Source organism: Chiloscyllium punctatum, chromosome 3, assembly GCF_047496795.1.
Source record: "Chiloscyllium punctatum isolate Juve2018m chromosome 3, sChiPun1.3, whole genome shotgun sequence".
Classification (NCBI taxonomy): Eukaryota; Metazoa; Chordata; class Chondrichthyes; order Orectolobiformes; family Hemiscylliidae; genus Chiloscyllium; species Chiloscyllium punctatum.
In genome coordinates, this window is record NC_092741.1 from 135,916,690 (window position 1) to 135,942,559 (window position 25,870).

Sequence of the window (25,870 nt, forward strand, 5' to 3'; positions counted from 1 at the left end):
TGTCTGCAGTGTCATTTGTGATATGTCTGGGAACTGGTGCAGAAGAGCAGATCAGCTAATTTCCCTCTCTGATCTCTCCCTCGTGTGAACAAATGACTGATTTCTGTTCAACGCCTATCCAGCATCACAAATGTGGGACTAGCGCAACAATAGGTGCAAGCTGCTTCCTGCTGCTTTACAACTGAGCATCTCGCTACATCCACAAGCTGCATTATCAGAGCTGTCGAGTTGGTCACAGTCATCAGTTCAGCTTCAACGATTCACTGATTTTTTTTATCTGCTTGGATGAATCAACAGGACTAGAAATCAGAGCAATTTGATGAGTTTTCTCACTGGGCCCAGAGATTTATAGGATTCGGTCAGCTGCCTGTTATTGCGGGTGGGCAACTGGCACAACCTTTTCCCAACTCCAGGCGAGTGTGAGAGAGCCTGTCTTATAAAATGCCTTTTGAGGTCAAAATCCAGTTTACCATGCACATACTGTCGGGCTTGGGGTCTGAGGTAAAAGCTGAGGTCAGGACTCCATCTGTTGTGAGTTTCTGTTCAATTGGCTCGAATCAGAACTAGTCCATTGCATTTCTGAGGGTTGCAGCTGGGAGGCTGAATCAGTGTTTCAAGGGGTTAGCATTTATTTTGAACATCATTGCACCTCTCCAATATCAGTGTGCATGGAGTTGCAATGAGGTGTGAAAGGAGTCAACACTGTAGATACACTCAGAAAGCACTTTCACCCACCCAGCTTTTCCAACGAAATACCTTTCCACTGATTCTGCAAACTTTGAATCAGTCATCAACAAACTAAAAAAAGCAGCCATTTCAACAATATGAGATAAGGTCCTAGGGAGTGTTGCTGAACAAAGAGACCTTGGAGTGCAGGCTCATAGCTCCTTGAAAGTAGAGTTGTAGGTAGATAGGAGAGTGAAGAAGGCATTTGGTATGCTTTCCTTTATTGGTCAGAGTATTGAGTACAGGAGTTGGGAGGTTATGTTGTAGCTGTACAGGACATTGGTTAGGCCACTGTTGGAATATTGTGTGCAATTCTGGTCTCCTTCCTATCAGAAAGATGTTGTGAAACTTGAAAGGGTTCAGAAAAGATTTACATGGATGTTGCCAGTGTTGGAAGATTTGAGCTATAGGGAGAGGCTGAACAGGCTGAGGCTGTTTTCCCTGGAGTGTCGGAGGCTGAGGGGTGACCTTATAGGTTTATAAAATTATGAGGGGCATGGATAGGGTAAATAGACAAAGTCTTTTCCCTGGGGTGGGAGAGTCCAGACCTAGAGGGTTTAGGGTGAGAGGGAAAAGATATAAAAGAGACCTAAGGGCCAACTCTTTCACACAGAAGGTGGTACAGGCACGGAATGAGCTGCCAGAGGAAGTGGTGGAGGCTGGGACAATTGCAATATTTAAGATGCATTTGGATGGGTATTTGATTGGAAGGTTTTGGAGGGATATGGGCTGGATGCTGGTAGATGGGACTAGATTGGGTTGGGATATCTGATCGGCATGGATGGGTTGGACCGAAGGGTCTGTTTCCATGTTGTACATCTCTATGACTCTATGACTTGAAAGCAATTGAGCGGAGTCTTTTGGCTTATAACACAATGAAATGTTATTTTGAGTTCTTTCAAAATACTTGAGTTCTTTCAAAAGGCACGGTGGCACAGTGGTTAGCACTGCAGCCTCACAGCGCCAGAGACCCGGGTTCAATTCCCACCTCAGGCGACTGTCTGTGTGGAGTTTGCACATTCTCCCCGTGTCTGCGTGGGTTTCCTCCGGGTGCTCCGGTTTCCTCCCACAATCCAAAGATGTGCAGGTTAGGGTGGATTGGCCATGCGAAGTTGCCCGTAGTGTTAGGTAAGGGGTAAATGTAGGGGTATGGGTGGGTTGCGCTTCGGCGGGGTGGTGTGGACTTGTTGGGCCGAAGGGCCTGTTTCCACACTGTAAGTAATCTAAATGTTGGCAATTCTGAAATGTGTGCAGCAACCTTCAGTTAGATTTTTCTAAATACATTAGATAACTAAAATATATTTCAGAGAGATGTTCACAGTCAGAGCAGCCTTTGTACTGTTTATCCTAATGTCAGCGCATTTAACCTGAGCAGGTAACTTACATTTAAAAGACGCTGTACAAATGACATTTTATTTCTTGACATCAAAAAGCTTCAGGGACAATTTATGTTAAAATCACTACAGAATTACACAGAACGTATGACAAACAATAATAACTATTTAGTTGTGCTATATATAAATAATAAATTAAATATATAATATATACTTAAAACATATTTTTGCAACTTCAGTACTCTCATGAAATCTAAAAAAATGAAAGCAATGATTGCTTCAGCTTTACTTTTTGTTGTTACTTCTCCTTTTCCTTTTTTCAATTGCCATGTGACATGTTTCTTGACAAAGTGAATACATAGTTTGAAAGCCACTGCTAAGTCTTTGCAATGCTGGGAGTACACAACGTAGGCTGGACTGGCTAGACTAGGCTTTTCCTCTTTCTCTTCTCTCCTCCTCCAGGAGACATAGCTGACTTCTTCTAAAACTCCATCCAACAGCGTGATTAAGATCAGAAATCGCCCAATCCAAGTGGTGAAATCTTAAAGAGATCACTTGGAGAAATCATATTATTATAATGGGACTACCATTGGAGCTTCAATACCTCAAAATATGATGCCATACCTGACTATTTCAGTCTGGACATTTTATAATAAGTCTTAATGGCACAAACTGTTTCTAATAGATGTTATAGTTATGTTTTATTATTCATCTACCCAGAAGGGTTTGTGGTACAGTGATGGTGTCCCTACCTCTGGGCTTGAATCTCTGGGTTCAAATCACTTGTTGGCTACAGAAGGAATGTTCATGGATAGTTCAAACAGGTTGATAATTAGCCCTACAACCACTGGCCTATACAGTTCCCCAAGTGGGCTGGGGTTGAAATGGGAGCAGAGAAATAAGACATCCCAAAAGAAAAAGTCAATGTGCACCTCAAACACCGGTAGAACAATGTTGTTGTTTAGGTATTTGAAGCCCATATAAACAATCTATAGAGATGGGTCACAATTAATAACAAAATATACAATCATTCCCAAGTCACAAGAAAACTATTTTGAGTAGGGAAGAAGGGAGGGTGCAGTAGAACAGTCCATAAAAGTTAGTGAAGTCATATTAAATTCCATGCGAAGCAAGATCAAAGATAGGGCAGCATTATTAAAGTATAATTTCTCCAACCTGCACTCCCTTCAAGCACTCTCTGGTGGGACTATGGTCTCTGTGAGGATAACTGTAAAATATATTGAAAAGAGTACCTGAATCTCTTGATGCTGTTTGATGGAATCAAAATGACAGGGAAATCAAAGAGAAAAGAAAGAAAAATCCCATTCGATCATTTGAACCTGGCTTAGTGAACGAAAAATCATTAAGTATGATTGCAAGAAGGAATGGAAAACCAAAGTTAAATATGTGATTGGACAATGGTATTATAGAAATTGGATGATATTTCTAGTCCAACATTTAAAAAATGCAGCAATTTGGCATATTGAGCTCATTTGAACAAAAAAAACCAGGATGAAACTCAAGACGTCTGGTTATTAGTCAAATTAAAATACACTAAATTGGTATAGTTCAGGTTGAGGATGTGTGTGGAATTGTGTTTCACAAATGCTTCTAGATTAAGGGGCAATCTGACAGAGCTAAAATGACTTTCATGAAAAAACTGTAAGTGGGCACCGTAGATCTTTAATGCTGCTCGACGTGAATAATGTAAATATCTAAGTTATTTGAATTGGATGGAAAATTTAAAATTAACAATCTCTGAGTGGGGAGTACCAGGTGCTAAAATTTATCGCCTTTCCAGGACACACTATGATGATCAATGACCCAGAATACCATATTGAGGAAGACTTTTAATTTCTTCACAATGTCTGTGCAATAAGTAATTACTTTAAAGAACAGTTTAAGGGACTTCTATGAATATGCATCAATTGCAAAAGGATAAAAAAAGTGGACTTTTCTTGCATAATAGTAAACATGTGGCCTTACTGACCTTCAAGCTGGAAGTGGTGCCAACAGGAAGGAAGGTAATAAAGAAGCTGTGTGGTTGGCAGGAGAGTTGTGAGCAACTGAGTTGGAGGGTGAAGGCAGTCAGTGCATTGAAGCAAGTGAACAGAATAAGACAGAAAGAAGAACACAGAGAATTCTCTTCCTAGAGAGCAGTTGAGGCAGAATTACTGAATATTGTTAAGTCAGAGGTAAGTAAATTCTTGACTAACAAGGGAGTCAAAGAGTAGTAGGTAGGCAAGAAATACAGAATCATTACAATGGTGAAGGAATCCATTCATTCCTCCTATTCTTCATCCATTTACGAGCGGGAACAGATTCTCTCCTCCTTTGTCTAGACCTCTGATGAGTTTGAAAACTTCAATTAAATCTCGACTTATCCTTCTCCAAGATAAACAGTCCTAACTTTGCTAATCTATAATCTTTATAAATTAGATATTTCATTGTTAGAACCATTTTCATAGACCTCTTCCGCACTCTCTTAAGTGTGAATTTCAGGACAAAGATCTCATCAGCCATCTTATTGAATGTCACACCAGGCTTGAGGAGATGAGTAACCTATTCATGCTCTTATTTATCATTTCACATGCATGCATATAAGTTCACGTTAGGAAAGGAGCCAAATTGTTATCAGGAAAAGGTCAGTTTTGCAGTTTGGCAGAAGAGTACTTGGAATTCATAGAGGTATTGTCTGAACTGGGTAAAGAAAAGGTCTTAAAGCTGAAAAGTTGTGTTTGCTCAGATTTGCAAGAGCTGGTATTTTCCGAGAACCAACAAACCGGTCAGTCAGGGTCTAATTAGCTAAAGGAACATGAGCAGGATTCATGAATGGGAGGTGAATGTGTATTGAGTTGAGTTGAGTTGAGTTGAGTTGATTTGAATTGAACATCGGAAAGCCACATCATCAGGGATGTTGTGACTGCTTCTGGTTGCTTAACACCTAACTTTATTGTATCAACCTTTTAAAATGGAATTCAACTTTTTACTTGATGCATAAGTTATCTGTTAATTCATCTAAGATTTGAGTTGGTTCTCATTCATGTTGAAATAAAAGTTTCAGAAACTGCAAACTAATTGGGAATTTCTTAATTTGAACATCATTCAGTAAATCTGGTTATTTTGGACCATGGTTCCTTCGCAGCAATACCCAGAGTAAATTCACGGGGCTTTTTTGTAGATCGCTCATGGAACCTGATGGTCGCTGGCTGGCCAACATTTATTGCCTGTACCAAGTGGCCCTTGGGAAAATGGTGATGAGCTTCCTCTTCAACCACTCCAGTCCATGTGTCAAGACAAAATGAAAATTTTTGCCGTACTATTGAAGAATGTATGCTGGGCCTGAGTTTTAGATGGGGATTGGCGACAGTGGATCCCACAGCTACTGTATGAGTAAGGGGAGGTGGCTGGAAAGAGGGCCTTTGCTGTGTCTGTGGGCTTGAGAGATTTATTTTCAACAAATCAACAGTAACATCTTATTTATTAATTTAAAGTTATATGTGTGAATACAATCTTTGATAATTGTGGTATTACGTCTCCCTAAAGAAGTAAATACTCAAAAAACTTTAACACAAATGCTCGCATCTTGCCTGACCACTGTAACCAGCTTCCAGGCAACCACTCCAGAGCTACTATTTAAGTGGAGGTGAAACTTCCACCTCCTAGGAACCAGTTTCAGAAATAAATATATTCACAGGAGCTGGGGTTCAGAAAAAAGGTCACCATTTAATATTCATCCTTCGTTACCTTTCAGAAGGTAGTGGTGAATTGCCATCTTAACACACTGCTGCATTTTGGGAAAGCAAATCTTAGCAGGACCAATACACTTAATGGCAAGGTCCTAGGGAGTGTTGCTGAACAAAGAGACCTTGGAGTGCAGGTTCATAGCTCCTTGAAAGTGGAATCACAGATAGATAGGATTGTGAAGAAGGCATTTGACATGCTTTCCTTTATTGGTCAGAGTATTGAGTACAGGAGTTGGGAGGTCATGTTGAGGCTGTACAGGATATTGGTTAGGCCGCTGTTGGAATATTGCATGCAATTCTGGTCTCCTTCCTATTGGAAATATGTTGTGAAACTTGCAAGGGTTCAGAAAAGATTTACAAGGATGTTGCTAGGGTTGGAGGATTTGAGCTACAGGGAGAGACTGAACAGGCTGGGGCTGTTTTCCTTGGAGTATCAGAGGCTGAGGGGTAACCCTAAAACCTATGAGGGGCATGGGTAGGATAAATAGACTTAGTCTTTTCCTTGGGGTGGGGGAGTCCAAAACTAGAAGGCATAGGTTTAGGATGAGAGGGGAAAGATAAAAAAGAGACCTAAGGGGCAACATTTTCACACAGAGGATGGTACGTGTATGGAATGAGCTGCCAGAGGATGTGGTGGAGGCTGGTACAATTGTAACATTTAAGAGGCATTTGGATGGGTATATGAATAGGAAGGGTTTGGAGGGATATGGGCCGGGTGCTGGCAGGTGGGACTAGATTGGGTTGGGATATCTGGTCGGCATGGATGGGTTGGACCAAAGGGTCTGTTTCCATGCTGTACATCTCGATGACTCTATGACACTGCGGTCCATGTGTGTAAGTGCACTCACCGCACTGTTAAAAAGGGAGGTCCACAATTATGACTGAGTGACAACAATCACTCTACAAAGATAGAACATTGGGATAAATTATTAAGATCCTAGGATCCTTCTTTGGCGTGAAGAATCCATCCACCCAAATGCCTGGGTTTTCCATATTCTCAGTACTTGGTGGGGCCTAGTGGTGGTGCCATTGTAAGACCAATTGTTTCAATTCGCTGAGAGGCTTGCCAGTCAGCTTTTAGGTGGCTGATTGGAGGGTGGTCCAGGGAGCTTTTTCTCACTGACATCAGGGACATCTCACTCCTAAAGATGTCTTTCCCCACAGTATAATTTCAGTTACATCACACTGTAAATTTTTGCTATAAATTCTGTGTGTTAGGATTGAGCCCTCCACTACTACCTGATGAAGGAGCGACATTCCAAAAGCTAGTGTGCTTCCAATTAAACCTATTGGACTATAACCTGGTATTGTGTGATTTTTAACTTTGTACACCCCAGTCCAACACCGGCATCTCCAAATCTTTCCCCACACTGTACATGAAGCACAAAGACTCAGTCAGAGAAGGAATGGCAGCTAAAGGAATGGGCTAAATAGCATACAGTCTTGCTCCCAGTTTGTTCCACCTCCCAGCATCCAGCTATGTACTGTTCAACTGCTTGCTTGACTGAAGCTAATGGGTGGAACTTTGACGGAGATGGTAATGGATGAGTTGCATGCGCACTGACTGATTTTCTTTCCACTAAAGTCACAGTTCGTTTGGTGGGCCAATCTGTTTGTCTCTCCTACACCACGGATCAAGACAGTCCCAGTTCTGATTTGGCAGTTTGTACTGAGCCTGTGGGACAAGCCAGAGAAGCAGTAAAAGCAGTACATTTGGCCAGAGCCTTGAGTTAGTGAAGAAAACCAACGAGAGTTCCAGATGGTTCCATGGGGTCTCTGCTAAAGTTGTCCACCTGTCAATATTATTAGGGAGTGGATTGTGCTCAGCTGTGATACGTTCATGACAAAATAGTCTGTCTACTTGGAGACAACAGGCATTTGTTAGTTATACATGGAGGGAAACAGGTGAGAAATGAATCAATACCCTCAGCAGGGGAAGAGAAAATTGCCAATAACATTGAAGAAAACACTGTGTTTTGCAGAGTATAGTCAGAGCAGAAAGTCCAATGAGTTCTTCCTCATTTTAATGAGGTACTTCCTTATTACAGCCTCATCTTTCAAAACAATGGCTCCTTGTGACAGCTTCTTCGATTGCTCAACACTTCACAGGTTGCCTGTATCAATACAGGAAAACGGAGCATTGTGTCATTTTACCTTCTGCCAATTTACTTGTAAATATATAGTAGCTAAGTATTATTGCTGAGTTTGAGAGAATACAGCAAGTCCAAGGCTGCATTTATTTGCAGACACTACTGCAGCTGCTGAAGACCCTAGAGAGAGAGAGAGAGATATGATGTCTATACCATGTTACTAGACTGGAGCGCTACATTTTGCTCTCCATCATAGCCACAGGGAGATCAATGCCTGACAGATTTAAAGTCCAGTTACAAATAATTCAGCAATTCCTCCGTTTACTCCCCTTACATCCATGACTTGTGTTATGTTATTAATTAGCTTTTAAAGGTTTGTCATTTTTGTTGTAAGAGACTGATATTTAGTGAGGGCACACAAAGTCTGATCGAAGTGCTGAAGGATGATTGGTGACAGTGGAAGAGTCCTGATCAGCATTTAAAATACCCTTTTGAGAAAACATGCTGCACTCTGTGCTACTTGTTCTCTGCACATCCTTGATAGGTTACAGTGACCTGCTCCAGCTTTGTGGCTGTAAGCATGAATATGCAACTGATGCAACCACATGATTGGAATGGTAATCACCGCTTTTACCCAAGTACGTTATATTTATCTCCAAGACTCATCAGAAAGAATAGAAATTATTATCTATGCTGACAGCCAACTGTTAGCACCTTAAAGCTGTGCAACTCATTGGAAAAGGAGCACTTTCAGTGATGCTGTAAATATTTGGTTGTGTTTGTGTGATTTTTTATCCTTCCTACTCTCCTTGACTCTTGCAAGAAATTCAAAAGGCCCTAATGTGAATTCACCTCCTCTATCAAAACCTTGCAACAAAATGTTGTCTTTTATTGTGGCTCTTGAAAGTTCTGTATTTTCACTTCAAGGAAGTAGACCTCCATTGATTTAATTACAGGAGATGGATGGACCTGAACAAATGCCATGCCCAATTCATAGAAGCTGAGAATAAGAAGCACGGAATGATTATGATATTTATTGCTAGGTTCAAGTAATACATAAAAATGAGGCAGTTTGTGTTAAGTAATAAATGAATTTCAAGGAATTAAGTTCAGACACTGGCCAATGAACTAAAGACTGAAGGAAAACAAAAATGTGAATCAGGCAGCAACCTTAGAGAGAGAGCAAGGTAACATTTCGAGTCCAGAAGAATCATCTAGACTCAGACCGTTAGCTTGCTGTCTCTCCATGAATGGTGCCTGATCTGCTGTGATTTCCAGCATTTTTTGTTTATAGTACAGATTTCAGCATCTACAGTCATGAGTTCTTACATTGAGCTCAAGACTGAAAATGGACATCATTTTGGTTAATGTTCCTGTATTCGTTGAAAAGAAAATATTTGTATTTGTACACTATAACAAAATATCCTCAGACGAATTAACCATTGAATACATTCCTGAACGGTTAAAAATTGGCTTTTGATTTAAATCATTTGTGCAAATACTGAGAAAAATGACCAATAAATATGTTTAATAATGGGGTCACTTTACTCAGTGAGAATATTAAATTGTAAAGAAGAACTAGAAACAACAAAAGGCAGACTTATCTGGTTGAAGGGATATTAGCTTAGCTTTCTGTCTGCCAGGCCAGTTACAATTTCTGGCCAAAAAAAGCTGAGAGGACTCCTTGTGCAACAGAGATAATCCTTTCCATCTTCTATCTGGTGCGCCACTGAATTTTTTTGAACATTAATTCTGGTAGTTCTGTTCCCTTCTCATTGATTCAAGAGTTTATTTTCTATTTTTATGTCATTACTTGACCGGGCATTTCAGCTTCTTATGGCTTTGGATGGAGTTCTCTTCCGTGCCAATTTCCTCTTTTAAAAAGAAATTCGGCCCTTGTGATGAATTCACAGTTGTGACTAATGAGAGGCTTTGTTCCTGAGCATACAGTACAATAGGAATCTCATTTACAGACTGGAAATGAGTCATCTTAGAACATGACTCTGCACATTCACATGTAAGAGATACTACATCTACATCTATGGCCTGAGTGCACATAAAAACACAAAATTTGCCGCATGCTAATGTTTAGTGTCAAAAATAAAATAGAGACCAATATTTACTTGAAGCATATTGCTCAGGTTGGTAGTTTATATACAGGCTTAGCCATCATGCAGGCATATCTCACAGATTTTTGTTTGGAAGCAAGATTTATCACAATTATGAAGATTTAGATTTGTATGAGAGTTGCTTTTGAATATGTCCAGATGTCAACACACCTTCTGTGTCTGTAACAGCTTCCAGTTGAGATAAGCACCATTTTAAAAGACTGTAGGAATAATATAATATTTATTGTAGAATTTCAAATGGACCAGCTTCGACATGCCATTTAAAATCATGTTTATCACTCTCTAGTTTTAACACTCTAAGGATCTTAAATGTTTCCATACAGCCAACTCCATGCTTAGCTTAATTGATAACTGTTGCTGCTTTCACATTTTACTCTGGGAGCAGGTGAATCTTGGAACATTCTGGATTCAACCAAAATAAATCTGCAGACTATCAATTATTATGGGGTTGGCAGAACCGGGGCAGTCTGTTGTTTACACTATTAATTCTAAAAACAAAGTGCTTCAGAAATTGGAAGTAGTCTTGATCTGTCACTATAAACAATATGCATTTTTGGTACCAGTCGTCAAATCAGATAGCACTGGTTAAACTGACAAGGAGCAGGAAATCACAAAGTGTTTACATCAGACAATCAGTTGCTTAGTAACAAACTGGCTTCTGCTGTGCTAATGTTAATCAATCTATATGACTAAAATAGGCAGCAGGTGTTTGCAAGGGTTCCTCTGGCAACTTGACATTCATCTTTGACTTAGGAATTACCCAGTATGAAGATCTCCAGAGATTTTTATTTGCAACACATTTAAAGGGAAAAGAAAGTTCGACCTTGCAGGTGTGAAAATTTGTTCATTGCCACGAATCAACACCGCTGAAGTATGATCGTGTTATTATTTGAATAGTTAATCATAAAATCATCCAGCACTAAAGGAGCCATTCATCTCGTCCTGTCTGAGTCATCTCTTGGAAAGGGACACCCAACTAGCCATCACTTCTATCTTTTCTCCTCAGAGCTCCAAACATCATTGCTTTTTGAGTAGAGATCTAATTGCCTTTGCAAAGTGACCATTCAAATCTTTCTCCACCACTTTTTCAGGCAATGCATTGCGAACCATAATTGTAATGACTGTAGCGAGCTTAGACTACATGTTCCCTGATTGGGACTGTTAACCCGGTCCAATCAGGGAGTCTTGGCTAACGTCTCAACAGGAGCGTGCCTATTGACTGCCCCTCTTCTGCGGTTATCCCTGGAGAAGGAGTACGCAGTGTCCGCCAACACCCTCGAGATTTTCAGGGAGAGGTGAGCACCGCAGGGAGTGGAGTGTTTTATTTCCCCCTCCAACTCTATTTTGATTTAATCCCTGCCCTCCCCTTCACATTTTGATCATGCAGCACTGCCCTCTCTCAAGAAGGGCACTGCTTGTCACTGGCCACTTAGGTGTCTCCTTTCTTCCTGGTCGTGGAATATAAATAAGGATTTATACACTTGGTGTTCTTCACTGTGTCCAACACCTGCATACACACAACATGGGTGCTGGGGAAAAATAAACACTACCGCTATTTTGTTTCTTCTCTTATTTTTCCCCCACTGACTGCTATTAGGTGGTCGTGTGGGAAAATAAAGAGAAGGAACAAAATAAACAGAAGCATCACCTGCACAAACATGACATGGTTGCTGGGGAAAAATAAGCACTACCGCTGTTAGGCGGGGGAAAATTAAAAAGAAAAACTGGAGTATCAGACATCCTGCTCACTCTGAGAGTTGTCTCTTAAAAAAGGAAATAAAAAAACAAAGAGAAAAGAAATAAACAGGAGCATCAGACATCTGGTTCAGCTAGCTCTGAGGGAGCTGGATCAGTATCAAGGTCTCTCCACGTGTCTATAAAGGGTGACTTGGTGACAGGATACCACCCGCTGTGAAGTTATTTCATTAACAACTCATTAATACTGTCAGAAAAACGTGTCTGTCCAAGTATAGCACCAATAAAGAAATTTAATTTATTTGAAGAAGTATTATGAAAATCAACTAACCTGCAAGAATGCATTTTTCAATGAAGAAGATATGAAAAAGCAAATGCAATGTGAACAAGTAAAAATGACTGTTCCCATTTGCTTCGGCTATTTGGAAAAGCGTGCACTGATGGGAACATGACCAAACAACTACAAAATACAAGTGTACAATGTGGGAGGTGGGCTGTTGAGGTCTTCAGCACAGAGGAAATTTGGGTACTCCTGGGATCTGGCAGGTGGGAACATTGCGATCTGTGATGTAGGAGTAATGTTCCTGCACTAGCAATTCAGAGGCCCAGGCTAGTGGTCTGGCACAGCACCTCATGCCTCACCTGGCTGCTGATGGTAGTTTATTCAATTAATTCACAAATCTGGAATCAAAAACTAGGCCCAGTAATGGTGACAATGAAACTACTACATTGTGATAAATACATACAGTTTACTAATCATTGAATCCTTACAGTGCAGAAGCAGGCCACTGGGCCCATCGAGTCCACACACTCCCTCCAAAGAACATCCCACCCAGACTCACCCCCCTACTCTATTCCTATATTTTCCACCTAGCCTGCACATCGATGGACACTATGAGCAATTTAGCACGGCCAATCCACCCAGCACCTCTTTGGACTGTGGGAGGAAACTGAAGCACCCGGAGGAAACCCACACAGACACTGGGAGAATGTGCAAACTCCACACAGACAGTTGACCGAGGCAGTAATCCAATCCCGATCCCTGATGCTGTGAGGCAGCGGTACTAACCACTGGTCCACTGTGCCACCATTGTGTCCATTAAGGAAGGAAATCTGCTGTCATTATCTGGCCTGGCCTATATATGAATATACAGCAATATATTTGACCTTAACTGTTCTCTGAAATGGAATAACAAACAACATAGAAGTATAAGACTGCTGTAGAAAGTTTAGCAGACCGATTATTTAGCTGTGACTTAGGCACATGAAACAACATAGGTCGACCCTGCCCAGTCAACTCTGAAATGTCTTCTTTAGTAATATGCACAGGCTTGTCCCAAAAATTATTTAAGCAAAAGCTTGATTTACTCACCAAATCATAGCTTACAGACAATGTCCTGTAATCCTCAATCACCATAACTACCAGAGAGTGGTGACACAATGATGAAATAGTCAGGAGGAAGCTCTAAATATTGACTCCAAATCCCTTGAACAGTGTTGGGTCTAGTGTGGACAAGGGCATCCTCTGTTGATCACCTACTACTGCCCTCCCTCAACTAATCAGTAACACCACTTAAAAGTAGCATTATGGGTAGTAAGAGCACAGTAAGCGTTCTGTTGGGAACATAAATACCAATAGTCAAAACTGACTCGAGCACTATTACTGAGCAAGTTCTGAAAACATATTTGTCCGACTGGGCTTCTGGCAGATGTTGACGGAACCAACTAGTGGGAATAAACCCGTATGAACTCATCCTCAAAAATCTATTTGCCAAGAAACCATGCGTTGATAACAGTACTGTAGGAAGGTCTACATACAATCCTAGTCGAAGAGTGTGGTGCTGGGAAAGCACAGCCAGTCAGGCAGCATCTGAGGAGCAGGTGAATTGACTTTTCAAGTAAAAGTCTTTCATCAAAATTATGCCTGAAATGTTGATTCTCTTGCTCCTTGGATGCGGCAATGTCTTCCCAGCACCCCACTCTTCGACTCTGATCTCCAGCATCTGCAGTCCTCACTTTCTCCTACATACAATCCTAGCAAACCCAACACTAAGGATGCCATCCATTGTGCTGAATGGTGCTGTACTAAATTAAAGAGATTTCAAATAAATCCAGCAACTTCAAACATGGCATCCATCAGGCACAGTAGGTCATGTGCAGTAGCAGAATTGTAGTTTACCACTTTCAGGTCACCTGATGGTTTAGCTGGTTAAAGTCTTAGTTAGGTGATTCATAAAGACTATTAAGGTTATTGGTTTCAATTCTTGTTGTGGCTTATTTATTTGATCTCCAACCAGGGGAGCTGCAGTGTGTTTATAACTATAATAACACATACGAGTTACGGAAGAAAAATCAATCAAGGATCTTGTTCTGAATTGACATCCTGCTGGAAATCTGGCTATGAGAATGCTTCGTCAGGACAGGAACTGCATTGGTTATGTTGTTCTTGGTGTGATTAGCCTGCCAACACTCAGTTTTCAAATTCACACATGAAGAATGGCAAGTTTTGAATGTTATCTGAAGAGCTAACTTCAGCATGAAATTAACACCTTCATACAAAGAGGAAAAGGAAAAGGGAATTGTAGGGATAAAAAGAGGATTTTAAAATATTATCATGCAGTTGAAAGGTATATCACCTACCTCCTATGAGAAGCATAGTTTCCAGTGATATGCCCAGATCCATCACATCCAGGGGTCGGACACCTATCAATGAAAATGTGATGTCAGCATATTGATCAAATGGATAAAACATTCACAGTGAATAAATATAGAGGACAAAAACTACAAGTTTGATGTTTGAATGATTTTTACAGCCTTTAGAAGAAATAATTTATAAATAAATAAAGGAACTCAAATGTCTTTTATTTAAAAAATGAAATAATAATAAATTGTACAATTGTTAATCTTGATGCATTTGCTAAGTGCATGACAAAATAAATATTTTACTCTCCTTTGCATTGTAGGTGCTGAAACATTTTGAAAAGAATAATTGAAAATGCATGATACTTCTAACGAAAACTTCAATTAAAATGAAAAATCATAATAAGCATATCTGAGCTTCTCGTGTACTTAATGGTCTTAATCATCAAAAATGTTTGTCACTTAAATTACGTGAGTGCACAGTTATAAAAATTAGAATGAAATAGGATTCCTAGAGTTCTCCATCCCCTCTTGTCCAGGATTTCCCTTTCTCTCTTTGCCTGTCACTCCTTTCATGCTCTTCTTCCCAGTTGGTTGTGGAAGTAGGTCAGCTCTATACATATTTATAACACAAACTCTGCAGGTGACCAAAAGGAAAGCTTTGTTTGGAATTGTCAAATTTTGAACCGTAACATCAAAAAGGAAATACATGTTGGGGTTGAAATAATTGTTTTGTTAGAGCATTATAAACTGGGGTGAATAATATAAATGCAGCAAATTGACATCCTTATGGAATCAGATGAATTTAACAATGCTGAATTACAGAATTCATAAACAGGCAACTAATAAAGTGCAGTACATAAACGTTTTGCCATACCTACTTAAAAGAAAACCAAAGTTACACAGGTCTGGATATACAAAAGTCACCTTTAAGACAAGCAATCAGGAAAGGACAACACAGAAATCAGCAAATCCAATATGTTTGATTTGTGTATGAGTCTGTGCACACATGTACTTGAAAATGGTTTCTTTAATTGCAGAATTCACATATGCTATGCCAATTTTTTCTTGCAGTTTATCAAAATAATAATGGTAATGATAGAATGAGGACTTCATCCGTGCATTAATGCAACTTAAGTCTTACTTGAGTTCTTGTGAGCTGGTGGCCATCATGCTTCGAATACTTTTGTCAGCCAAAGGACAGCCGGACAGACTGTAAGATACGCAAGGCAGCAAAGTCAACTCATGTCAATTCCATCCAAAGCTTTCATACACATATATGACACAACCTGACAAATGCAGAGAAGCAATGGTTTCACTGCTGAATTGCTGATTGATTCATGCCAATAGTTAACCCTCTGAATATTTAAATCATATTTTCTTTATCATGACCCTTAGAGTTATGATATCTAATTGATAAAGCACTGCACTTACTCCTTTGTTTGGATACATTTCACAATAAATAACTTCTAAAAATATTTACATTCAATATCAAATCTCTACGATACAATGGCAGTACATTGAAGTCAACTAATCAGTGTAGCTTAACATTTTGTGTTATATCTCCAAATAAAATATGAAGGGATATGTTTACAATTTGTGTACAAAATACTGATAATAAGAAATATTATTTCTGCATATAAATTCTTTCCACCCGAAAAGCTTACTGATTAATGTACAGATTTCTGTGACAAACATGCTGCAAACTGTCAAGGAAATTCAACTCTCAAAGGGTTAACGTACAAGGTTTTTTTGTTTGCAATTCACTTGACAGCATTGTTCAGGTAAGCTGAAAACAATAAATTGAAAAGACAGTATCCACCATGAAAAAGGAAGTCACACCTTCTATGTGAGGCGTAATTACCCGTGACATGACCACTCCCATCACACCCTGGTGTTGGACATCTGTCACCAAACAAGAAAACAGCCAAAAATAGTAATTATGTTTTTAGAAAACTTTTGTTTTGATATTTCATTGTTTCCAGTTTAGCTTCACTGTCTGCAATGATTTGCTAAGCATCCTAAGGAAAACTTGGAAAAATGAAGCAATTACATCAATGGCATTTTACTTGCTTTAATTAAATTGCATTAAGATTAAGAAACATTATCTAGCAAGAGCATTTTGGGAAATGAATATTTTAAAAAATAACGTCGCAGATTGAAATGCATGCTACCAAAATACAGAGGTAAAAAGTTTATTCAATTGAAAATTTTAGCAAAAAAAATTGAAAAGAGCTGATGCTATTCTGCCTGCTTACGTTATGAGATCTTTTTTGCTGATGTCCTTGCATTGTCCATATTTAGGTTTGGGACTTGGGATTGTGACCTCACCAGGATATCTTCGTTCTTCCAGGCTTTCCTGAAATGGATCCATGTCTTCTGGCTATAGGAAAATGAATCATTATTATTTAACTCTTTTGTTTGCATTGTGGCTTATGAACACCTGAAAATGATGACCAGCTCAGCTTTATCAAGCTTGCCTTGCATTTTTGACAGCTGGAATATTATGAGTAGACTCTTAATCTGCTCCACCCTTTCCTTGCCTTAAAACTAATCTTCTGTAAGACAGAGTTCTCTTTAAAAGTTTGAAAATATTAGATTGATTTTGCTGAACATTAGTGGCGTGTGATGATGCAAAATGTTGTTAATGTACAAATCACACAGTGAGTTTGGGGACTGAGAGCTGTGCCAGGATTTGCAAATTTCCAGAACTCACGAGTCGATTCACTTCATTTTGCTGTTTGCTTTGAACAAACACCATTTCACCCTTAGTCTGCCCATTACTTTTAAGGATTTTTCTGGATTTGCACATTAACTACCCATTAAACTTGTCACAAGAAGTTACCTCTTATAATTAAGTCTATGAATACATTTGTTTTAATGACACGATAATCACAAATGTAATGCCAATCAACTTTTCACTTCCAGAAAGGGAACAAAATTGGGCGGCACGGTGGCTCAGTGGTTAGCACTGCTGCTTCACAGCACCAGGGTCCCAGGTTTGATTCCAGCCTCGGGTGACTGTCTGTGTGGAGTTTGCACATTCTCCCCGTGTGTGCGTGGGTTTCCTTCGGGTGCACCGGTTTCCTCCCACAGTCCAAAAATGTGCAGGTTAGTTGAATTGGCCATGCTAAATTGCCTGCAGTGTTAGTTGAAGGGGTAAATGTAGGGGAATGGGTCTGGGTGGGTTACTCTTCGGAGAGTCGGTGTGGACTTGTTGGGCTGAAGGGCCTGTTTCCACACTGTAGGGAATCTAATCTAATTTAAAGTATTCAATCTCAATCCTGCTGGTCCTCAATTGCTGCATCAACATTTTTGCAACCAGTAACATCCACAGCAGGCCAGTTAGATCTAATAGGAGAACAGTCTTCCTCAATTGCAGTCTGAAGAAATCTAGCAGGTCTACATTGATTTGAGACTGGCTGCGGGATACCACATAATTGGAGCATGTAAATAAAATGCAAAATGAACTCAAATGCAACGTCAGCGGAAAATACACCATCACCTACTGATGATTGATTACAGAGACACACAGGATGATTAATCTCTTGACTTCATTAAAAATAAAAGGCATAGTATTTCCTCAGAATTTCAGCAGTCAATCTCAAAATACTCTGCATGAATGTAATGTATGTAAATAGCATTCCTTGCATAGTTCCTGTGCTATTTTCTGCCACGTTGATGTAGGTGCAAAAATTCAGCAATACTGAAAGGTATCAGCCCAAGTAAAATACCAAACACTCAAGTGAAGCCTCATACAGGCTTGTTCACAAGATGATTTCTATGCAAATGAGAACACAATGCAGGATAATATAAAATAACCGTTCCCATGTCCAAGAAGCCTGCATATGTCAAAATGGTTAAAATTACATCCCTGTATGGATTGTGTTTATAAATGCAAGGGTCAGTAAATCGGATGTTCACAAATCGGGGACCCTCTCCATCACTGCCAATTTGTAATACATAATAGCAATTCTCCAGAGATTCTAGTACCAGCACATTCTTACTGCAACCCTTATGTATATTTTGAGTGCCAGCTGAAGCTAAATGCCAAAACAATCACGACAAGATTTTTTGATGTGGCCATGGTAGAATGTTCAAATCTCATGGAATCTCCGTGGGTGTGGGGATAAAATATGGGAATCTCCACCTCTAACTCTCAAAATCCAAACAGTTGGGAGAAGATCCTTAATTAAATGTGCCAATGATGGACATCTCTTGCACTCGGAATATTTCTGAGGCCTCTGACATTGGTAAAGTGGCAATGAGGGGAATATACAATGTGCAACATGTCCACTAATCTGTCAAATTTCCATCCTGTGCAGTTAATTCTCCTTCTCTGGAGAGTGTTAGGGCCCAGGGAAGAGCCATTCCTGGTGTTGTAATTTCTGCGTGGAAGAGTGTGGGAGTAATGTTTGACACTTATCCTTTGGACTGTCCCAGTGAGATGACCATAAGACATAGGAGCAGAGATTAGGTCATTCAGCCCATCTAGTCTGTTCCACCATTCAATCGTGGCTGATAAGTTTCTCAACCCCTTTCTCCTGCTTTCTCCACGTAACTCTTGATCCTAAAGAACTTATCTATCTTAATCTTAAATATACTCAATGACCTGGCCTCCACAGCTTTCTGTGGCAATGAATTCCATAGAAACACCACTCTCTGGTTGAAGAAGTTTCTCCTTATCTCCATTCTAAGTTGCCTTCCCTTTACTCTATGGCTATGCCCTTGGATCCTCGTCACTCTTAGAACATAGAACATTACAGCTCAGTACAGGCCCTTTGGCCCTTGATGTTGCACCGACCTGTGAAAGCAATCTGAATCCCATCTAACCTACACAATTCCATTTTCGTCCATATGACTATCCAATGACCATTTAAATGCCCTTAAAGTTGATGAGTCTATCTATCTATCACCTCTCAATTTAAAGCTGCGCCCCCTCGTGCTAGCCATCACCATCTGAGGAAAAAGGCTCTCATTTTCCACCCTATCTAATCCTCTGGTTATCTTATATGTCACAATTAGGTGACCTCTCAACCAAGGAAAAGAGGCCCTCAAGTCCCTCAGCCTTTCCTCAAAATCAGGCAACATCTTAGTAAATCTCCTCTGAACCCTTTCCAAAGCTTCCACATTCTTCCTATAATGCGGTGACCAGACTGTACGCAATACAATCCAAGTGCAGCCACACCAGAGTTTTGTACAGCTGCAGCATGACCTTATAGTTCCAAAACTCAGTCCCTCTACCAATAAAAGCTAACACACCGTATGCTTTCTTAACAACCCTATCAACCTGGGTGGCAACGTTCAGGGATCTATGTACATGGACACCGAGATGTCTCTGCTCATCTACACTGCCAAGAATCTTACCATTATCCCAGTAATCTGCATTCCTGTTCCTTCCAAAGTGAATCACCTCACACTTTTTCACATTAAACTCCATTTGCCACCACTCAGCCCAGCCCTGCAGCTTATTTATGTCCCTCTGTAACCTGCAACATCCTTTTGCCCTATTCACAACTCCACCGACCTTAGTGTCAGCTGCAAATTTACTAACCCATCCTTCTATGCCCTCATCCAAGTCGTTTATATAAATGATAAACAACAGTGGACCTAAAACACCACGAGTAACTGAACTCCAGGATAAACATTTCCCGTCAACCATCACCCTCTGTCATCTTTCAGCTCGCCAATTTCTGATCCAAACTGCGGAATCACCCCCAATCCCATGCCTCCATATTTTGTGCAATAGTCTACCATTGAGAACCTTATCAAATGCCTTACTGAAATCCATATACACCATATCAACTGCTTTACCCTCATCCACCTGTTTGGTCACCTTTTTAAAGAAATCAGTAAGGTTTGTGAGGCACGAGCTACCCTTCCCAAAACCGTGTTGACTATCCCTAACCAACTTATTTCTGTCAAGATGATTATAAGTCCGATCTCTTACAACGTTTTCCAACACTTTACCCACAACTGAAGTAAGGCTCACTGGTCTATAATTACCAGGGTTGTCTCTACTCCCCATCTTGAACAAGGGAAGAACATTTGCTATCCTGCAGTCTTCTGGCACTATTCCTGTAGGCAATGACAACATAATGATCAAAACCAAAAGCTCGGCAATCTCCTCCCTGGCTTCCCAGAGAATCCTAGGATAAATCCCATCCAGCCAAGGGGACTTATCTACTTTTATACTTTCCAGAATTGCTAACAGCTCCTCCTTGTGAACCTCAATCCTATCTAGTCTAGTCGCCTGTATCTCAGTATTCTCCTCAACAACATTGTCTTTTTCCAGAGTGAATACTGATGAGAAATATTCATTTAGCGTTTTCTCTATCTCCTCTGACTCCACACACAATTTCCCACTACTATCCTTGACTGGCCCTAATCTTTTATTCATTCTTTTATTTCTGAAATACCTACAGAAAGCCTTAGAGCTTTCCTTGATCCTATCCGCCAATGACTTCTCATTGTCCCCTCATGGCTCTTAACTCTTTCTTTAGGCCTGTCCTGGCTAACTTGTAACTCACAAGTGCCCTAACTGAGCCTTCACATCGCATCCTAACATCAGCTAATATCTTCCTCTTGTCAAGAGATTCAAAGTTTCTTAGTAAACCAAAGCTCTCACGCTTGACAACTTCCTTCCTGCCTGACCAGTAAATACTTATCAAGGGCCCTCAGTAGCTGGTCCTTGAATAAGCTCCAGATTTCAATTGTGCCCATCCCCTGCAGTTTCCTTCCCCATCCTATGCATCCTAAATCTTATTTAATTGCATCATAATTGTCTTTCCCTCAGCTGTAACTCTTGCTTTGCAGTATACACCTATTCCTTTCCATCACAAAACTAAACATAATCGAATTGTGGTCACTATCACCAAAGTGCTCACTTACCTCCAAATCTAACACCTGCCGGGTTCTCCAATCAGTGGAAACATCTCAACATCTACTATTAGAGTGGCACGGTGGCTCAGTGGTTAGCACTGCTGCCACACAGCACCAGGGTCCCAAATTCGATTCCAGCCTCGGGTGACTGTCTGTGTGGAGTTTGCACATTCTCCCGTGTCTGTATGGGTTTCTTCCAGGTGCTCCAGTTTCCTCCCACAGTCACAAAGGTGTGCAGGTCAGGTGAATTGGCCATGCTAAATTGCCCATGGTGTTAGGTGCATTAGTCAGAGGAAAATGGATCTGGGTGGATTACTCTTCAGAGGATCGGTGTGGACTTGATGGGCCAAAGGGCCTGTTTCCACACTGTAGGTATTCTAATCTGTCCAGGCCATTTAGTATTCTGGATGTTTCAATTAGCCCCCCCCCCATCCTTCTACGGTGTTAATTGTGAAGTTTAAGTTTTGGTGGAGAAACAAAGGAGAAAAAACTTGGGAAAGCAGTTGTCTTGCTTCCCAGACTCTTCAAGCACAGAAATGTCTCATGTATCTACCTGGATCACTTAAAATCGGCTGCTACAGCCCCTCACCAATCTCAGTCTCCCAGGGCACAATTATCTTGCAAATCCAGGAAACTCTCAGTGGTTATGCCTCTGGGCTTTCCCTCTGATATTTGCAAACAAAGTCAATGGAAACAAAGTGAATGGAGTCCGGTAAGCCCCAAAAAAGAGCAAGGAAACTCAGTGGAAATATTTCACAAGTGCACAAACAGCACAAATAAATTGAAACTCACTATCTTTGCTTAAAAACACTGCCTGTGATTTTCACATAATGTGAAAGCACTGAAAATATCATGTAATATTTTTTTATTTATGAATGCAACATACTTGGAGGTAATGGACAAATGTACCATGAGCTTGATTTCTTCTGAATTCTCATCCATGCTTTTATTACACTCAGACTAGATTAACACACTTTGGCTGGCTACTCACATTAATATTAAAGCAAAGTTTTGCAGATGCTGGAAATCTTGATATAAAGACACAACGTGCTGGAAAAACTCAGCAGGTCAGTCAGCATCGATAGAGACAGAAATAAGGTTAACATTTCAAGTCTGATATGACTCCTCTTCAGAACCCGTGGGATTTTGAAAAAAAAATGATAGTCTTATGCTGTGGAGAAGGGTGGAAGAGGAGGAAATGGAACAGATAGGAAAGGTGCCCTGAACAAAAGGCAATAGGCAAAAGGCAATTCTGTCAGAGGAAGGAGATAGATGATGAGTAGATGTTCAACTTAGGTGTCCCAGTGAAACCCAACACAAGCTGAGGAAACAATGCTTCATTTTCCATGTAGACATCCCACAGCCTTTGAACCCAAAAACCAATTCAGTGATTTATACAGCAGCCTAGTCCATCACAAAAGCCAGCTTTCCTTCCATTGATTCCATCTATATTTCCCACTGCCTTGGGAAAGCAGCCAACACACTCAAAGTCCCCTCCTAGCCCGGTTATACTCTCTTCCATAGGTTGGAAGATACAAAAGTTTGAATACATGTAATAACAGATTTAATAGGTTTCTTCCCCACTGTTATGAGACTGTTGATCTTTCTCTACGTCTTCTCTGTAACACTATACTCTGCATTCTGTTCTATTTCCTTGATGTACTTAAGTAAGGTGTGATTTCGCTGGATAGCACACAATACAATATTTTTCACTGTGTCTCAGTACATGTGACAATAATAATAAATCAACATCTAAAACAGATTTATAAGGATGTTGCCAGGGTTGCAGGGTTTGAGCTATAAGGAGAAGCTAAATAGTCTGAGTGTCGAAGGCTGAGGGGGATCTTATAGAGTTTTATAAGATCAGCAGGAACATGAATACAGTGAATAACCATTTCCCCTGGGTGGAGGAGCCCAAAATTGGAGGGCAGAGGTTGAGATGCTTTAAGAGGGAACAAAGGGGCAACTTTTTCACACAGAGGGTGGTATATGTATGGAATGAGCTGCCAGAGGAAGTGGTGAATGCTGGTCTAATTACAGCATTTAAAAGGCATTTGGATGGGTATATGAATAGGAAGGGTTTAGAGGGGTATGGGCCAAATGCTGGCAGATGCGACTAGATTAATTGAGGACATCTGATCAGCATGGACAAGTTGGACCGAAGGGTCTGTTTCTGTCCTGTGCAACTCTACAACTCTATAAACAGACCTCAATTCTGATTATGCCCTCCTGACAACCTCCCTAGTGCGTTGTTTGCACAGACTTGCTCTCAGCTGTCCATTCCTAATAACACCATGGCTGTCCCTACACTTCAAGGACTGCTGTGGTTCATGAAGGTAGCTCACCACCACTTTCTCCAGCTCAATTAAGAGTAGGTAGTTGATCTATCAATGGCCAGATCCCATGAATGAGATTTTAAAAATGCACCTTTCTTCTATTCCATTCCAATTCCAACAGTGCATTGACTCCCTGCTTTTAAGTCACCTTGCACTCTGGTGCCTCTAATATTTCCAGAAGCTAATGTAGCTAAACTTTGACAACCGGAAGCAGCAGAGACAGGCCACTATAAATGCCGGAGGAAACAGCACAGAAGCGCTTCACAGGAGGCTCCCAAGCACTGAGGATGTCACCTAGACAGGGGACGAAATGTTTGCAAGACAAATTCCCAGCTCGGCGAATAGAACCACAACAAACTCTGACATTCTAAACCATGTATATTCTGAATATTACGTTCTAAGTATTGATGCTGCCTGCACACTGGCAGGTGTTACTAAACTTCATATCTCCTAACTCTGGATAACACTTGGTCTGGACTAGGTTCATGTTCAAGTGAAAATTGAACCAACAGCAATAGATGTCATCATGCAGGCCGGTGTGTTCAACCATTTTTCTTGTGCCTTGGTGGACAGGCACTGGGGAGTCAGGAGGTGGGCTATCACTGCAACATGTCTTGCCTCTGAACTGCTCTTGTAGCCACAGTATTTATATGCTTTTGGTTCTGGGCTATGGTAACTGCCAGGATGTTGACAATGGGGATTCAGTGATGATAATGGTATTGAACATCATGGGGCAGTGGTCTGCTTCTCTCTTTTTGGAGCTGATCATTGCCTGGCACTTCAATAACACATGTATACGAGACACATTATCAGCCTAAGTCAGTAGGTTTTCAGGTCTTGTTGCTGTTGCACATGGACTGCTTCAGTGTCATTTTGAGTCCTGTGACCTTTCTTCAGAACAAAAGGATTGAAAAAGGGTCACTGGACTTGAAACGCTAACTCTGCTCTCTCTCTCTGTCAGAGCTGCTGAGTTTCTCTCTCAATTTCTGATTTTGTGTCTTTCAGGAAGAATTATTATCCAGTTTGACATTCACAAAATTACAAAGCAGACTTAATCTACAGGACATCTAATCTGCAGATGAAGCAAAGACTGCAATAAGCTAAAAACACATTATAATATTTACTCCTGATATTTGCATAGCTTTATTACTGAAATATTACTATATTAATGTTTGGTTTAATGCCACAGTTGTTATTGGATTCCAACCAGAATGTTCAAGTAGAAAACACAAAATGTAAACTTTGTTTAAACAGAGAATTTATTGGCCAGACCAGTCTTGCAGTCCTCACCCACCTAGTTCCCATTACATGTCTAGCCATTAATCAATGAATGGTCATCATCTATTTCCGATGTAATCATAATTATTTGTTATATTAGCAACATTATTGAAACAGAAAACTGTATAGTTACACCTACATCCACAATTCTTTGGAGAGGGAACACTTGGTACCTCTTGGTAGACACCAAGACTTTCACAAATGGTGGGCTGAATGGAGGTGGTTGCACCATCATCCTTCAAATAATATTGTGATGCATTGTAACAGGTTATGTAAAATTCTGTAAGCTTCTTCTGTGACTTGATTTAACTTTAACAGACCATCAATTCTAATTTGGCTAAATTTGATCAAGTTTTACTTATTTAATATATTACAAAAGGACTTCGATGTTGTGGCTATTACGGAGACATGGCTAGATCAGGGACAGGATTGGCTGTTGCAGGTTCCAGGGGTTAAATGTTTTAGTAGGGTCAGAGGTGGGGGTAAAAGAAGGGGGGGTGTGGCTTTGCTTGTCAAAGATAGTATTACAGCGGTGGAAAGGAAGATGGACGAAGATTTGCCATCTGAGGTAGTTTGGGTTGAGGTTAGGAATAGGAGAGGTGAGGTCACCCTGTTAGGAGTCTTTTACAGGCCTCCTAATAGTCCTAGAATCATTGAAGAAAGGATTGCGAAGATGATTCAGGAGAAGAGTGACAGTAATAGGGTGGTTGTTTTGGGGGACTTTAACTTTCCTGATATTGATTGGGAAAGCTATAGCTCAAGTTCGTTAGATGGGTCAGTGTTTGTCCAATGTGTGCAGGAGAGTTTCCTGACACAATATGTAGGTAAGCCAACAAGAGGTGAGGCCATACTGGATTTGGTTCTGGGTAACGAACCAGGCCAGGTATTAGAACTAGAGGTAGGTGAGCACTTTGGGGACAGTGACCACAATTCGGTGATTTTTACTCTAGTGATGGAGAGGGATAAATGTGTACTACAGGGCAAGAGTTATAGCTGGGGGCAGGGAAATTATGA

At 40.5% G+C, this 25,870-nt stretch overlaps 1 protein-coding gene across 15 annotated transcripts in view; it reads right to left on the bottom strand.

Moving 5' to 3' along the window:
* Nucleotides 1-25,870, bottom strand: part of LOC140465247 (myelin transcription factor 1-like protein) — a 584,786-nt gene that overhangs the window by 42,420 nt on the left and 516,496 nt on the right. For 13 of the 15 annotated variants that reach the window (XM_072561025.1, XM_072561010.1, XM_072561012.1 and 10 more), the window contains 4 exons: nt 16,619-16,743; nt 16,203-16,265; nt 15,505-15,573; nt 14,361-14,423 (listed from right to left, as the gene is read on the bottom strand). In XM_072561025.1, the coding sequence (XP_072417126.1) occupies nt 14,361-14,423; nt 15,505-15,573; nt 16,203-16,265; nt 16,619-16,743 (320 nt within the window). The remainder of the gene's footprint in view (nt 1-14,360; nt 14,424-15,504; nt 15,574-16,202; nt 16,266-16,618; nt 16,744-25,870) is intronic. The other 2 variants (XM_072561013.1, XM_072561014.1) reach the window with 1 other exon arrangement.